The sequence below is a fragment of the Spinacia oleracea genome, chromosome 5 (assembly GCF_020520425.1).
Source record: "Spinacia oleracea cultivar Varoflay chromosome 5, BTI_SOV_V1, whole genome shotgun sequence".
Classification (NCBI taxonomy): Eukaryota; Viridiplantae; Streptophyta; class Magnoliopsida; order Caryophyllales; family Amaranthaceae; genus Spinacia; species Spinacia oleracea.
Window position 1 is genome coordinate 21,411,257 of NC_079491.1, and position 17,457 is coordinate 21,428,713.

General features: G+C 42.3%; 1 protein-coding gene across 3 annotated transcripts; it reads right to left on the minus strand.

The window, feature by feature from the left end:
* Nucleotides 1–1,611: 1,611 nt before the first annotated feature.
* On the minus strand, nucleotides 1,612–6,380 carry LOC110804245 (uncharacterized). 3 transcript variants are annotated; one of them, XM_022009802.2, is made up of 5 exons: nucleotides 6,219–6,380; nucleotides 2,712–2,789; nucleotides 2,439–2,550; nucleotides 2,111–2,318; nucleotides 1,612–1,975 (listed from the first exon to the last, which is right to left on the minus strand). In XM_022009802.2, the coding sequence occupies exons 1-5, from the start codon at nucleotides 6,308–6,310 to the stop codon at nucleotides 1,890–1,892; spliced, it is 576 nt and encodes a 191-aa protein (XP_021865494.2). In that variant the 5' UTR covers nucleotides 6,311–6,380; the 3' UTR covers nucleotides 1,612–1,889. The 3 variants fall into 3 exon arrangements, with proteins under 3 accessions (XP_021865494.2, XP_021865495.2, XP_021865496.2); XM_022009803.2 differs by having other exon boundaries at nucleotides 2,712–2,783; nucleotides 6,219–6,378; XM_022009804.2 differs by having other exon boundaries at nucleotides 2,712–2,780; nucleotides 6,219–6,376.
* Nucleotides 6,381–17,457: the final 11,077 nt, after the last annotated feature.

Here is a 17,457-nt window from a genome sequence, read left to right on the forward strand (position 1 = left end):
ACCTGTTATGTAGTTTGCGTGGCAAAACCACTTATTATTTTCTTTTTTTGTTGACAATACTACTTCCTCCGTCCCTTTTTATCTTTTACGTTTGGTATCTTGCACGTGATTTAACGACTAATTAATATGGATTGAGATTTCTCTATTTTTTTATTTAAAAAATGCAAATTACGTTTATTTTCTGCAGAAGGAACTTGATCTACTAATCATGTAAAATCATACCATACTTACCTATAATACGATCCAAAGGCATCTTTCATAAGATTATTTAAATGAGAAATGATCAAAATATTGCAAAACGGAAGTAAGTAAAAATCATGGAATATATAGGAAATTATTTTTACGTAGCTGCTACCTCAATGCACTACACCCCATGGCAAACTTGTGCAGCATATTTAATTTTCTCTATGATAATCTACGTTGCACGGAAATGGGTACGGGGACGATAAAGAGATGGGTACGGGGACGGAAAACGGCAAAATCAAAATTGTAAAAAGCGAGTACGGCATGGATTCGGCAAAATAAAGAACTTAACTAAATTAACCATCGATACATAAATAGTTCAAAGTTAATGAAAAAAACACTAAAAATTAATAAAAGGTAAGGGTTCACTAGTCCACTGAATACAAAAAAAGTATCTTCTTGAATAAATAACAAGTGTAGCTCAAATAAAGAAGTAAAAAAAACAGTTGTAACTTAAGAAATAAATAAAAAAAACAGAGTTGTAGCCTTTAACTCAAAGAAATAAATTAAAAAAAAGAATCTTCTGTCAACCTCTTCATCTTCTTCAATACTTTTTCTCTTTAATTTCTTTACTTCATTTACGCCTCTTCATCTTCTAAAATACTCTTTCTCTTTCTTACTTCAATTACTATTATCACCGGTACTTCAAATCTTCAACCGAGAACTTTTCTTATTTTTTATTTCTCTTTCTCCCTTGTTTCTTCATTAAGCATCCATGAAGTACAACGAACCAAGATCTGGTGTTTCATACCCCCACGAAAATTTAAAAACAAAACTAAAAATTTCGGCCAATTCTTAACATATACTCCAACGTCTATCTTGGGCGAATCGGGCGTAATCTCGCGTGATAACTCGGTAAGTATCGGATCGCCAAATTGAAAAACCGAGTTAACTCCGCCGAGTTTTTAGTCCATGACTTCAGGTGAAAGAGAAATTTGTGAATTTGGAAAAGAAAACCCTAAAATGTGATTTGGGCCTAATATGTCATAATACCTGTTGGGTACGTGCCTTCCTCTTAAAAAACGTAACCAGCACGTCCCCAAAAACGTACCCAACCGTCACCAAAAGTTACCCGCTTACCCGCCATTTGGATTCATCATTGGTACGTATCCTAGGCGTACCCGTACCGTACCCGGTACGGGAAACAGCACATGGGAGGCGTACCCAGGCTTCATAGGTGATAATCTCATACCCCAATTCTGAAATACCTTAGGTAGAAGAATAATGCTCCCAAATAACGTGTGCCACTGTGCCAGTTACATGGACAGAGTTGAGGTGTGCAGCTGCACTTGTACTCAAGTAATTAAGAGTAGCTATTAGCTTCCTCCAACATAATGGAATGAAAGACATCAAGCGACTGTAAAGTCGGACAAACAAACCACACAACGGAGGAGGGTGCCCTTATATACAAATACAGCAAACACACTAGAAACACAATATAAGTATAAGGATATCCTAACACAAAACTAAAAGGTAGTAAGGGTAGAGAGTAGAGACACAAGTTTCATTGTTTTCCTTTGTTCCTTTTTTTTCTTTTTTGGGACAACAGCTAATAAACAAGTTACAAAAGGCGGTAGAATATAGTCAAGTGACGGATGGAATTCTCATATGAACGGGACATGAGACTTGAGCATATGCATTCCATGCTAATCTCTGCCTTTGAACCTTGCTGTTGCAGGATGATAAATAACGCCAGGGTAGCATATACAGCAACCACGAGTATCAGCATATTCTGCAATACCATGATAAAGATTGTAGGTGATGATGGTGAACACAAACGATAGTCAAATTTGTAATAATAATTAGTAAAGACAGCAAAAAGAAAAGTAAAATTCAATAGTCACATGTTCAAGTTCACATATTGTACCTGGAAGTTTAACAGTTGGTCCCAAAGAGATGCAGAGGTCAACACGGTGATTTGAAATGCGTGTGGTGGTGAGTTCAGCGAAAAATTGGAGCTCTGAAGCATTGGGATCATCTTTATTCTTAGCCTCAAAGTTTATATGGCGGACAAGCCCTTCTTTCAGAAAACCTTGTCCCTTGTAACCAGGGTCGACAAGCTCAAGGTTTTGACCCTAGAGCACCAGAAATTAAACAAGAGTAAGTCAGTAGGACATACAGAGTTGTAGACAAAAAAAAACAATCCTGAAAAAAGGGTATTATTTTTAGGAGCAGAAATCAACCAGGACACTAACCGTCTTTTTCTTATAGAACTTCAAGGCTAGATTTGCAAACAAACGTTTACGAGCCACATGCTGCTTCAGTGCTGTCAAGTCCTTTGAGTCCATGCCTGATGAGTTAGATAACCTTGCACAGACCAATTGGTAGGGGGTAGGGTTGCAATATAATTTGCAACAGAATAAAATAATTAGTCATACTATATTATATTATAATAAGCCAAGCAACATCAGAAAACTACTAGTAGTATTGACGAACTGGTCAGCAGTGAAGAAAGCTACACCACGTACCCTTTCTTATTACCTTTAGCTTTATTTTCACCTTCGGCTCCATTTATGAGCTTATGCTTCTTTCGCGATCTGCTGGCACTGTGCTCATGGATAAGCAATCCAACACCAGTAAGTGTTAAGATGTAAACCAAAAAGTAAATCAAATAGTAATAATAATATTAATAATATGGAGTAATAATAATCATAATAATAATAATATAGAGCATAATGGCTGACGATGGCAAGAATAACTCAACAAAACCATCTTTGAGCTTCAGTGTTTGGTTTTCCTTTCCATAGCCTTATTTGCTAAACCAAGTTGTCCAACCCTGGGTCATCTTGATCCCCCCCCAAGGCATGCCAATTGACCTCCACCACGTATGCCACCAGCTATCCACCCCCAGGACTGGATTTGCCTACTCAGCACCAGCAAATCAGCCATCCTATCTCTACGAAACCCCAGAGAGTTGATCACCACTAACTCCCAGTCTCCCCATCACAAATCTACAATCCTCCAGTCACTGCAAACACAACAAACCCTACCCCTGCCTTTCTGACAAGCCAAGCCTGTGGTTTGCTCTCAATGATAGAGTTTACAATGGAAGTGTTATGATATTGAGTTGTGTACTAGCCAAATTAGTCAATCTACCACCAGAACTCCACGAGTCCACCATGAGAGCCACTGGGAGCTCAACCATACAACCTCTAACACTTGACATCAACAGTCAATCACAAATTACACCCACATTAGAGAGAGACCCACCATAGAACTTCCCTCCAAAGTCTTATATAGCCTACCATGTCACAAACAAGAGAATGAGAGATGATGGTGGTTGCCTTTGGTAATGGTGGTGATGATGGTAGGTGGTGGTGGGCTTAGTTTTAAAAAGCGCGAAGCGCAAAATGGCCCTGGAGCTTAAGCGCAAAGCAAAAGCGCACGCTTTTCGTAGGCGAAGCGCACCCGGAAAGAAATAATAAATTTTCAAAAGTTCAGAAAATATGGAGAAAATATGGAAAGAAAAGATGAAAAAAAAAAGAGAAATCAAAATGATGAAAGAAAAATTCAGAATCCGATGGGAGAAATCAGGCGAGATGGCTAGAGAAATCCGGCTACGGGAGAAAATTGCACTAAGGTTTTCAAAAACTTCCCAAATATTCGCTTTTCAAAAAAAGAAATCACGTGATACTTTTAAAAAAAAGATTAGAGTCACGTGGCTTTATTTTTTATAAAAAAGAAGGGTCTGATATGCCCAGACTACAAGAAGCGCAAAAGCGCTAGGAAGCGCTGAAGCACCGAAGCGCTAGGAAGCGCGCGCTTCTTGTATGTCGCTAGGCTTCGGCTGGCAGAAGCGTTTTGTTGTGAGCTTCTGAGCTTCCGAGCTTTAAGCGCAAAAAAGCGCGCTTTTTAAAACTAAGGTGGTGGGAAGCGTAGATGGTGGTTAGTCCATGTAAACGGTGAAGAAGATGGTTCAGGTAACCACGTAAATATCAGTTTACTGTTCCTTTCTTTTAATTTTTAAAACAAACATAATACTTCCTCCGTTTTCTTTTACTTGCAACACCTCTTTGCACAAAATTTAAGGAAAAAATTAGAGATGGTAAACAGTTTGATCCAAAAAAAAAACCACCACAGATAAGAGGGGAGGGTTAGGCTATTACGATTTAACTTATTTTAACTAATTTGGCTGTTTATCTTCTCTAATCACTTCCTTAAATTAATGTATTGAAAAACAGAGGAGGTATAAGAGAATAGGTTTTTATTCTCTATTTAACCCAACTAAAACTATCAAGTTGCCTTTCTTAATTCCTTTCCTAGTATTTTCCTTTCTTTAAACTTAACTAAGCAACCACTTACTCCTAGTTTGGATACAAATTTAAAGGGAGGAGAGGGAAGAAGAAAATTTATTCCCATGTTTGGATAACAAAAAAAATGAGGGAAGGGAGGGGGATATATAGTTATATTTTTTTTTTGAGGGAAGGATATATAGTTATATACTCTGATCTTATCCAGCCAAAGTTGCATTACTCACATATTGCTTAAAATACTTTAATTACTTCAACAAGTGAGAAAATATTTCGAGTGCGATCATCATAATTTGGGAAAGTTGCTTCTTTTTTGGGGAATCAAGACATTATCTTCAAGATCTTTAAGTATCTGAAACTGGAGAATTCTCCCTGAAATTCTTTTTCTTGTCAATCACGTATTCTCCAAATACTAGAAAGCATATTAATTTTAAATGAGTTTTCAAGTAAACTTTGACTCAATGTAATGGCTATCATCTACAATATAAGGAAAGCAAGGAACAATATACAGGAAGAAGTTGCTCTGTGTTTAAAGTTGAACAGATGGTTAAACATGAAGTTGAAGATATAATTGATATTGTAAAGCCAAGGGAAGTTTGTATAACTGATAGGAATTGGTTTGATAGACTACAAGTACACCAATAGCTTATTAAGCTTTTTTATGGCGGGTTTGGGTAGGAAGGTAGAAGAGAAAAAAGGGGAGGGAACATAAAGGGAGAGATGGGGGAGGTAAGCTCCATTTTCCCTCCAAACCTCTCCAATTTTGGAGAGATGGAGTTTATTAGACAGGGAGTGAAAATGGTTCCATCCCTCTCCCTCTCCCTCTCCCTCTCCCTATCCTTCCTTCCCCCAACCTATTTATTGCTTAGGTAACAGAACAGAAAGTTTAGCGAGGGCAGTAAGATATTATCATGATATTCAGATTCGAGTTTCTGTCTTCTGTCTCCAAATCCTCCCAATTTTAGTAACAATGAAAGAGTCAAATCCTTCATTCCCCCCAACCCCAACACCACACCACCACCCCCTTCACACAATTAAAATGTTATCCAAAAAAGGGAAATTATACCCTCACCTCTCCCTCCCCTTCTTCTTCCTCCAAATCATGATATCCAAATAAGCTGTCAGTTTACTCGCATGCCCTAAACGCATAGACAAGTTTTCAGCAAGTTGTTCATAAAAAATAATGCAGCTTCAATTGTTTACATGGTGATATTGGTAGTGAGTATTGTTAAATGTACTATAAGAACCACCCAAAATAAACCCTCAGTCCCAATACATCTTCAAGCCACGCACCGCATCTTCAACCTCCCTGAAACACAAAAACCACCAATGACTGGATTCTGTCCACCTCCTGACCTCCCTGAAACCCTCTAATTCCCATTTCTACACTTGTCAAGTCGTCAACACTCAACTCCTCCCCTCCGGCCAGCCCCACATGAACCCAACCCTCCATCTACGGCCAATAAACCATTTGACAAGATGATTAACTTCAAAATAAGTAATATTGACATACAAATAAATCAATTACACAAATGTATGAGCCCCCTGATTGAATTCATGAGGTTAAAAATAAAAAATAAAACTATGTAACCTGACTGACATCTCAATCAAAACAATGGAATCAACAGAATCACCTTCAATCCCTTTCTTTAATTTTGAGTATCGATTCAAAAATTAAACAAACACGATTTTAAAAATTAATCATGGTGAGATAAAATCAATTACCTGGATTTGACCTGAGAACGCAAATTTTTGGCATTAGACGAAACTTTTGAGCGCAGCTCGTAACGACAGCCTCGGCTCGACCGCGTCTCCATCTCTCTCTCTCTCTCGTCTGAAATAAAACTGCAACAGAAAAACTTTCCTCGCACTTTTACCCTTCTTTTTAATTACGCCTTCATAAAAGACACACGTTCATAGAAAATGCCATGTGATGTCGGGCCGTAATTTGTGCAAAGTCCGGTCACTACTTACTAGTTTGGTCCATACCAAGTTTACTTGTTTTGTGTCGGGCCAATGCTTTATGCAGAGTCCGGCACGATTCTAAAGTCCCTAACTGCTATATCCGGGTACATTTATTATTGTATATATCCCCAAAAACGACGTGTAGCGTTATTTAGCAAAAAGCGTGTGACAGCCTACGCGACAGACAAATATTAAAAAAAAAATTGCACGTGAGTTCTTGCGAGGAAATGCCTATATAAAAAAAAATCATTTCGAAACCTTTTCAAATTTATTTGCACGCAAAATAACTCTCCAAGCACCTTCTTTTACTTTCTCTCTGTTCAAACTGTTGTTAAACTTGAAATTAACACTATAGTTGCAGAGAAAATTCAAAGCGAAGGGTTTGTTCGTTCTTTTTTGTGAAAACACAGGAGGAAAAATGGATGTTCGACAAGAAGTTGACATGAACAAGCTTGACGATCCACACAAAACAAGGAAGTAAGTAATTACAAGTGATTCTGTTGCTTCAATTTTATTTTCGAAGCAAAATGTAAACCTAATTTTGCTTAATTTTGTTCTTTTTCAGAAATACAATGTGTCCGCAGGAAAAACAACATACGTAAGTGATTTCTGTTCAAAATTCGTACATGCAGTTGGATTGTTCATTTTATTACTTACTTTCTGTTTTTTCAATAATGTTCAATTTTTTTCATTATAATGTTCATTTTCGTTGCCTTATGACTTTACCAAACCCTAACTTTTGATTGTTCGGCTCCAGTACTGAAAATCAACAAATAAGCCTGAAATCAGCACTCAAAAACAAAAACAAACGATCGAGTACGTAATTTTAAGTTTTCGTAGATCAATTTCTGTTTAATTCAATAATGTTCAATTTTTTTTCATAATAATGTTCATTTTTGTTGCCGTATGATTATTATAAATCTGAGAAATCACACACTAAGTAAGTGGTTTAGGAATACTTTTGAAGTTTTTGTTAGGGGGGAAAATACCCTCTTAGTGACGTGGGCAAATATGACAAATGGAGCTTACGTGGCTGCCAGCAAGGCGTGTTGTGACACCCTTCAAACTCGCTCTCAACGGCTGAGAGGTCTGCGGCGGTTACAAACCATTAATCAGCAAGCCATCATTACCTTTTTAATGTCTAATTATGTGCAATTAAGTGTGAACGTTACACTCTTATTACGAAGAGCCTATAAAATGGCTTTGCTATGTTAGTTTGTATATACGAAATAGTAAGCAATAATACTACTCTCATTTCATGCTCTTGCAACTTGCTCTCGTTACTATCTTGCTCAATCGATTGTTACACCATCATCAAGGCAAGTTCGTCTCTAAGTAGAATTTGCCCAAAACAATTTGGCGCCCACCGTGGGGCTGACAATAAAAAACAGCTTATACCATTCCAATCACCATGGCCGGAAATGCTAGCTCATCCGACGATATCACTGGTCGCTTCGAAGCCATGAGCAGCGCATCAACATCCTCCAAAAGGAGAACGAAGCGTTGCACTCCCAGGTCAGATCCACCGCCTCCATCGCCACCGGGTCTAGGTTCCAGTACCGGCGAGACACCTCTGGTTTGAGCCGCCGCTTAGATCTTGACGTCGCTCCGGATCATCCCCTCCATGTACCCTTTGGCGAACCTGGAGGCCCAATCCTCGAACAGATCCACGAGTTCGAGCCGCTGCCGAGTCAGCGCCGCTCTAATTCGAGTTGGCTCCCTCCCCCTCTAGCCCGAACATCTTCTGCAGGAACATCAGCGATAGCCGCCGCCACAACGGCCGCTCAGGTCGCCCCATCCCAGGTTGGCGTGACGACATCCACCATGGTGTCGGCTCCCGCCTCCAATCCGGTATCTCGTCCGTTACCACCCCCAGTGGTAGCCATGTCGATGCCCTTACCCGTCTCAGTCCCAGTGCAAAGACCAACACCGACGACTCAAATGCCATGGGACCAGCTCTTCTCCCAGCAAGTCGTTCAGCTTGTCGTTAACCTAGTTACCTCAGCACCAGGAGCATCCCCCCAGATGATGGCGGTTCCCCTAGCCAGTCAAGCGCCGCAAGCAGTGTTCCCACACACCCCCAATGCGCCCGGATTCTTCTCGAAACTATTCTCTATACACTACTCCTAACAGGTCAGTCGTTCCGATTAGTCATGGTTTCGTAACTCCTTTCCCTTATGTTGCAGGTACCCATGCTGCCCAAGAAACACCTCCCTACATGCAACAAGTCGTACCGCAATTCACTACTCACTAACCTCAAAACATGTACCCACAAAAAACCTATTACCAACATCTCCAAGCCAGCCTTCCCGAAACATTCATCCCTCTCGTCCCAGTGCTCTACAACATCTGCGAACACTAACCATCAACTCCAACAAATCATGACCATGATAAATAAAACTCCACGAGTGCCAACGCCAATCAAAGAAGCCAGCCTAGATAGTTATGCCGACTCACCATATGCCGACCCCATCGACGCAATCGACTTCCCGAAGCGGTTTAGCCCACCAAATGTGCCCATGTACGACGGAACGACCGACCCAAGGGAGCATATATTGACCTACAAGCAGCGGATGATGACAATCCCAGTCCCCAAGCACATGAGGGAAGCTAGTCTCTGCAAAGGGTTTGGTTCGACATTGATTGGACCCGCCTTGAAGTGGTTAACCAGCCTGCCGAACGGATGCATCACTTCTTTTGCTCACCTCGACAACATGTTTAACAGCAGTTCGCCAGCAGGAGGTGTTTGGAGAAGCAAATAAGAGACCTGTACCGTGTGGTTCAACGACCAGACGAACCCCTAAAGGAGTAGATAGCTCAGTTCATCAGAGAGAAGGTAACTGTGTGTGACGTCCCAACGACAATCGAAGCGTTCAGGCAAGGATTGTATGGTGAAACTGACTTATAGAGGGATCTGATCAAATACCCCTACAAGACGTTCGAGGATGCCCAAGCCAAAGCAATGGCTCAGGTCAGGTTGGAAGAGACTCTCTATTCCAGAAAAGGAGCTAACGACTACACCAAGACGGACAGGCGACTACCCTACCCCAAGAGAAGCAATGATCGTCCTGCCCCTTATTCCCGACCTCAACATGTAGCAATGGTGGAGGAAGACGACGACCCCGACTGGAAGAACAGTCCTGACCTGCCCCCAAAGATTAACAAATATTCCTTTTGTGTTGACACTGTAGGTTTGATGAACCACCTCTCGAAGATGGGGAAAGCATTGCAGTGGCCACCGAAATCCAGTAAACGATTGCAGTGGCCACCTCTCGAAGATGGGGAAAGCATTGCAGTGGCCACCGAAATTCAGTAACCGAAATCCACCAGAAGGATCCCTCAAAATGGTGTGATTTCCATGCCGATATTGGTCACACCACCAACGATTGCATAGCACTAAGAAGAGAAGTGGCCTACTTACTGAAGAACGGATACCTCAAGGACGTTATGTCAGACAAAGCTCGTGGCGTCGTCAACAAAGATAACTTTAACTCTCCTTCTCGACCTCCTCCACCTCCTCCTCATACTAAAACTGTAAATTTTATTGCTGGAGGTTCTAACATTTGTGGTTTGCCTTATTCTGCAGCGAAGAGGCACGCTCGAGAAAATGAGATAGACAGACCAGCCTGAGCCGTAGCCGCAAAGTATCTAACCCCTATATCTTTTGATGAATCTGACGCAGGGGACATCTCGGATAAATATCACGATGGTCTGGTAATATCCATCCCTGTCGGGAACTGCATGATCAAATGAGTCCTAGTCGACAACGGTAGCTCCACCAACGTTATGATGCTCGACGCCCTCAAAGAGATGGGGCTCAACCCAGACACAAATGTCGTCAAAAAATCTACTATGTTGATAGGATTCAGCGGCGAGGCGAAGACCACCTTTGGAGAAGTCACCCTACCTGTTTACGCCCAAGGGATCAACCAACAGGTAAAGTTTTGTGTTATTGATTGCCCTTTGTCTTACAACATTATCTTGGGCAGGCCCTGGATTCACGACATGAAGGCCATCCCATCGACATACCATCAAACCATCAAATTTCCAACTCGACGGGGGGTTCAAGAAATCAAAGGGGATTAACAAGAATCCAAAGAATGTTACAAAGCAGCTTTAAAGCCCTCAGCCACCAATAAATCCTCTTTATAACAACTACAGTCCGGTTCCGACCCAGCAGGCTACAAAGATCCCAAATCCAAGCAGCTTGACGTGGTCATCTTAGATCCTGCAAAACCGGAACAAGTCGTCTTCATTAGATGTGACGTACCAGACGACATCAGGTCGGAACTTATCACTTTTCTCAAAGCCAACGTAGATTTTTTCGCATAGTCCCATGAAGATATGCCAGGTATCAACCCCGATGTCATCACTCACAAACTAAGTGTTGACCCGCATCACAAGCCCGTCAAGCAGAAACGACGAAAGTTCTCAACAGAACGCAACCAAATCATCAACGACGAGGTACAACAGTTATTAGACACCGGAAAGATTAGAGAAGTCAAATATCCAGACTGGCTGGCCAACGTCGTCGTAGTCGGAAAGAAGAACGGGAAATGGCGTGTTTGCATAGACTTCACCGACATTAACAAAGCATGCCCCAAAGACTCCTTTCCCTTACCCCACATAGACACCATGGTTGACGCTACTGCAGGGCATGACATGCTCACATTTATGGATGCATTCAGTGGGTACAACCAGATTCTGATGCACCCGGAAGATCAGGAGAAGACCGCCTTCATCACGGAACGTGGAACTTACTGTTACAATGCGGGTGCCACCTATCAACGCCTAGTCAACAAAATGTTCAGAAAACATCTAGGCGACACGACGGAAGTCTATATCGGCGACATGTTGGTAAAGTCCAAAAAAGAATCGGATCACATCTCACATCTTCAACAAGCCTTCGACGTCCTAAGAGAATACAACATGAAGCTTAACCCCACCAAATGCTCATTTGGAGTCTCCTCTGGAAAATTTCTGGGTTATATGGTTACTCAAAGAGGCATTGAAGCTAGTCCGGACTAGATCCGCGCAATCATCAACCTACAATCACCTCGAAGCCAAAAGGACGTGCAAAAGTTAGGAGGCAGAGTGGCTGCCCTCAACCTTTTCAGCTCCAGGTCTTCCGACAAATGCAAGTTGTTCTACGACATCCTCAGGAAATACAAGAAGTTCAGTTGGACCGGTCAACACGAAGCTGCACTACAACAACTCAAGCAGTACCTGTCAAACCCTCCATTGCTGTCCAAACCAAAAGACAATGAGGAATTAAAAATATACCTTGCCGTCACAGAGTCGACCATCAGTGCAGTATTGGTACGGGAAGAAGACGGCAAACAATTACCTATTTATTACGTTAGTAAGTCCTTACTTAGCGCCGAAACGAGGTACTCCATCTTGAAAAACTTGTCCTTGCATTAATCGTTGCCTCTACTAAATTACGCCCTTATTTCGAATGTCATCCTATAATTGTTAGAACTAACTATCCCATGAAGTCAATCATGAGGAAGCCCGAATTGTCTGGCAGGATGTCCAAATGGGCAATACAGCTTGGTTGTTACGATATCAGGTATGAACCTCGCACAACCATCATATCGCAAGCTCTAGCAGATTTTGTGGCTGACTTCAACCCAAGTCTCCAACATGAAGTCGACAAGGAAGTCAACATCCTGATCGATGACGGACTCTCATCAACATGGACTTTGCATACTGACGGCTCCTCCAACATACGAGGGACAGGTCTAGGTGTTGCGATAAAGTCGCCACAAGGAGACACCATAGTGAAATATGTCTGTTGCGAGTTCAAAGCTACCAACAACGAGGCGGAGTACGAAGCCTTGATCTTAGGATTATCACTAGCACTTGACATGAGTATCCGTCGACTCGAGGTACGTTGTGATTCATTATTAATTATCAGTCAAATTAACGGTTTGTATGCAGCAAAGGACTCCAAGATGTAGGCCTACTTGGAAATAGCAAAAAGGCTCGTCAGCAAGTTCGACTCATGCACCCTACAACAAATACCAAGAGACCATAACACCCAGGACGATGCCTTAGCCAACCTTAGCTCAAACATCAAACCTAAGCTCACTTCCATCCCCATAGTCCACTTAATGTACCCAACCATCACCAAAGACAGCTTACCCATCACCGAGCAAACTCCACCAACTCAAATGCCCTCATCATGGCGCGACCCCTACATACATTGGCTTAAACACCATACCATCCCACCTGGAATCACCCATGAAAAATCCTTCCGCATGAAAGCTTCCAGATTCATTTTAATCCATGGAATACTATTCAGGAAATCAGTTGCAGGACCGTACCTGAGGTGCTTAGATCACGACGAGATCGAGTCGACACTGTGTAGCATACACGATGGCGAATGTGGAAATCACGCCGGAGGACGAAGCTTAGCTCACAAGACTCTAACCATGGGGTATTATTGGCCCACCATGAAAAGAGATGCAATTGCCTTCGCCAGGAAGTGTGACTCTTGCCAGCGGTTCGCATCCATCTCTCACCAGCCCTATGAGGTGCTCCATCCCATCCTGTCCCCTTGGCCCTTCATGAAGTAGGGGATGGACATAGTAGTCCCCTTACCGCAGGCATTAGGGCAGCGCGTCTTCATGTTGGCAATGACTGATTACTTCTCCAAGTGGATTGAGGCAGAAGCATTCAGACGAGTCCGAGACACTAAGGTCATCTCATTCATCAAGCGAAACGTCCTCGGTCGGTTTAGGATCCCCTCTGAGATCGTCTGCGACAACGGTTCTCAGTTCATCAGCAACAAAACCAAAGAATTTTGCAGCAGATACACCATCACCTTGCATACCTCAACACCAAGGTACCCTCAAGCAAATGGCCAAGCTGAATCAAGTAACAAAATCATCATCAACAACCTCAAGAAGCGCCTCGACGACGCCAAAGGAAGATGGGCAGACGAACTACCTATGATCCTTTGGGCTGATAGGACGACACCCAAAACAACAACCAATCATACTCCTTTCTCTTTGGTCTTCGGTTGAGAAGCAGTCATTCCTCCTGAGGTCGAGCTCCCCACAGAAAGAAGCAGTTTCATGGCACCAGGAATGAACGACTCAGTCCTGTCCTACGACATCGATACTGTTGACGAACTCAGAGAAGCGGCACTGGTCAGAATGTCATCCTACCAACAAGCATTTGCAAATAGCTACAACAAGAATGTGAGAGTTCGAGTGTTGTGCAAAGTTTTCCCAAACAAGAAGGATCCTCGACATGGCAAGCTGGCCCCGACCTGGGAAGGTCCCTATCAGATCGTAAGACGAACAAGTCATGGCGCATACGAGTTGGTCGATAGAGACGGTAGATCTATCCCAAAAAGCTGGAACGCAACACACTTGAAACTGTACCACTTCTAAACGCTTCAGATTCTTTCCTTTTAAGTTTTTTTCTAACACACAGGAAACTGGTGTTCACCGACATCGTGTCGACATCCCCAGGCTGGGGACAACATGACGTATTCAGAGCCCGAGACGATCTCGGACGCAATCGTAATAAAACACAACTGGGACGACAACCTGTCAGATAAGTCCCCTATCCTTGTCTTGTTTACTTCTTGTGAGGGGGTCGAAAAAGCACGAGGCTAATGCGTGACCTCGTCCCTCGTGGGTGTGACGTTTCTTTTTTGTTAAATCAAGTGTAATTGGATTTCCTGTGAGTTTACACCCAATTGACTAGTAATATAGGAGTCGCCATTCAGTTTTTAACGACAATGAGAAAAACTGACAAAACCCGGTTACCGTGACATAAAGGGAGTGCAATTATGTTTGACCACGACGGCCGTAGGTTCCCTTGTGATCCCTGGTGGTGGGGATCGCTCAACATACACCCGCAGGGTAGAGATTGAGGGTTCGGGGGACTGTAACTACCGAGAGGAGTACTCACTCTTCGATAACTCCAGAGGTAGGATATCCTTACTAGCTAAGCAAAAATAATCGAAGGGACATGCGTTACCTATTAAACTAATCTGAGTTGATTTTAACAATATGCAGCATATAATACTAGATCGATCGCGATTATCTGTTTTAAGTCGATTTAAGGGACCTAGCATGATAGTTCGATTTCCCAAAGTATATCCTTTATGTGATAAAACAATCAGATTTAATAGTTTAACGGGTTTTATAACATGTGAGGAAAGCATTTAAATCATACTAAGGGTGATAAAAGCAATTAAATCATACGAAAGGCAATAAAAAGCAGTTAAATCATGCGAAGAACAATAAAAGCAATTAAATCATGTTAAGGGCAATAAGAAAGCAATTAAATCATATTAAGGATGATAAGAAAGCGATTAAATCATGTGAGGGACATATTACAACGCACCCCGGAGGGGGCGCGTTGTGGTTCTCAGAAAACTAACCGCTTTGGCTTTGCTATTTCTCCTTTTATTTCGAATCTCAAGTTTCCAGGCTTAGTTTTTCAGCTACAAGGGACAGGATGCGTTCAGTTCGATTTTTGGATCGATTGCGACAGAACGCGGGAACAATTTCGCAGCGTAAGGCTTAGGCTTAGAAGTTCGAGTCAATACTCAGGATATTAAATTGTGTTTTTCACGTCGAATTTAGGGTCTTATTTATAGGAAAACAGGTCGAGGAAAGATAGGATTTTAGAACTCTAATCCAAAGAGAATTAGGAAAAAACACGTACCAGGTATTTTCAGCGCCCAGGGCTGGGCGCCGAAGATTTCGGCGCCCAGAGCCAGGCGTTGAAAATAGGGTCTGGGCCGTATTTCCTTGTCAGTTTTGGACTCGTGGCATGCGGAGTCTTTGAGACTTATCCGAGTCTTTCAGCGCGTATTAACTTTGTGACGGAATGCGTCTGGGCCCGTTACGAACTCTAGGTTCGTTAGGATTTTAATTAATACGTGACTCTTTATTTTTGAATTATACTAGGAATAGGATTCTTATCGCAAATTCCATCTCATTTAGGATTTATGTTGGAGTGCAACACCTAATTCTGACAAGTTCCATCTTTTTACGGTTTGCCACTTTTGTCGGCTACCCATTACGGAAGCTACTATTTTTCTATAAATAGCAAGTTCGGGTGAAATTAAAAAGGTGATTGAGATTCATCATTTTATAGGAGATGCGTTGTCAAGCGGAGATTTATGTTCTCATCATCGAACCTTCCCTTTCGGGAATGGGGACAAAAGTAGGCGTCTACAGTTAGCCCCCACTTTGACTGAGTCTCGGGATGAGACGATGGTCAAAGTACTAGACGGAGTGCGTCACACAAGCCATAATGTATGTGACTTGCTTTGCGAGGGTCTCACGAGCCCCCGAGTGATAACATTTGACTTAAGGGTCATCACTTGAAGTGTCGACATATCCCTCACGTGTCATTGGGATTTGTCAACGGATAGTACAGAAACTCCCTCACTTTGTCATTGGAAGTATCTAGAGATGCGTAGGAACCCCCTCACTTTGTCATTGGGAGTGGCTACAAATGTTTTCGAAATCAAAGCTGTAAGGTGTGATTAGGCCTGGCCAAGCCCAATCACGAGGCAAAAAATGTTTTTAAAGATTCTCATTTTTTAGGGTTAGCTAAACGAGAAAACCCCCTTGTTTTTATGGGACGTAAAACGAAGGAAAATCCAGCACATCGCTCTTTTTTGGAAAAGCGGAAAACCAATTTTTTGATTTTTGAAAATAAGGGTCCTTTGATTTTTGGAAAAGGGAAACCATCCTTTGATTTTTGGAAAAGGGAAACCATCCTTTGATTTTTGGAAAAGGGAAACCAAGAAAAATTATCGCTGCAGTGACTAAGGACCTGCGCGGTTAGTGACGCAGACCCCGCCCGCTGAAGGTGGGCGAGCCTGTCCACTGAGGGTGGACGCCCCGTCCGATAGAAGTGGACGAATCTATTTGGATGTTTTGAAAATAAGGACCTACGCGGTTTGTGACGTAGACCCCGCCGGCTGGAGATGGCGAGCCCGTTTTTGTTTTAAAGATTTTTATTTTCTTTTCATTTTCGAAAACTGAGGACCTGCGCGGTTAGTGACACAGACCCCGCCGGCTGAAGATGGCGAGCCTGTTTTTTTTCATTTGAAGAGATTTTGAAAACTAAGGATCTGCGCGGCTAGTGACGCAGACCCCGCCCGCTGAAGGTGGGCGAGCCCTGTCCGCTGAGGGTGGACGTCCCTGAATTCGCTTTTTTCATTTGGGGGACTCACGCGGTTCGTGGCGCGAGAGTGAATTATTTCGAGGGATGCTCGGATGTAGTGGCAACCTGAATGTGGGTTGACAATGTGTTTAGACGGACCATTGTTTGTGGTCATCTTCTCGTATGGTTTGGAGCTAGTCCTCGCGGCTCGATTTTGCCATTACTCGGTCTTTGATCAGAGGACCATATACAAATATCAACGGAGACTTTTACTCTGAGGTCAAAATCCGTTGTGTTTTTTGAGATTATCCAAACATGGGACTGCGTATAGCGTAGTCCAGGATCATGATTTTAACTTTGCGCACTCTTCGTTGGGGTATGCATTTTTAAGCCCCCAAGCACTCGAGCTTGACGGTCATTTTTTAGAGTGGCATGTATTTTATGATGTCCTTTAATCATGCTTGGGGTCGCGCTCGTATGTGCGAGCGGCCTTTATAGTGGTATGCTATTTTGACGAAGTCGTGGAGTGGGACTTCGAGCGACAAAGCTTATTTTCAACAATATCAGGTTCGGATTAATCTTTTGATAGACAAACATTTTTCATTTTGAGAAACCAACGACTTAACAATATTTTTTTTTGGTGTTTCGAAGAATGACTTTGATTTTTATTTTGCTGATATTTGTTTTGAAATAAAAAATGTACATATGTGACTTGAGATGAGTCAAAGTTTCAACAAGTTTTACATTTATTCACTATTTGGGTCCTAAATGTGCTTTTGGGCTTGATCTTGCTTTTAATAGGGCCTCGGGTCCACCAACATGCTTGTTTGTTTTTTTTAGAAGTCCTTTCCTG

Excerpts from the sequence above, each read along its gene's own strand:
- LOC110804245 (XM_022009802.2), bottom strand. The coding sequence starts at position 6,310 with ATGGAGACGCGGTCGAGCCGAGGCTGTCGTTACGAGCTGCGCTCAAAA. Across the intron at positions 2,551-2,711 it reads GCTAAAGGTAATAAGAAAGG|GTTATCTAACTCATCAGGCA; the intron begins GTACGTGGTGTA and ends GGTCTGTGCAAG. Across the intron at positions 1,976-2,110 it reads ACCAACTGTTAAACTTCCAG|AATATGCTGATACTCGTGGT; the intron begins GTACAATATGTG and ends ATGGTATTGCAG.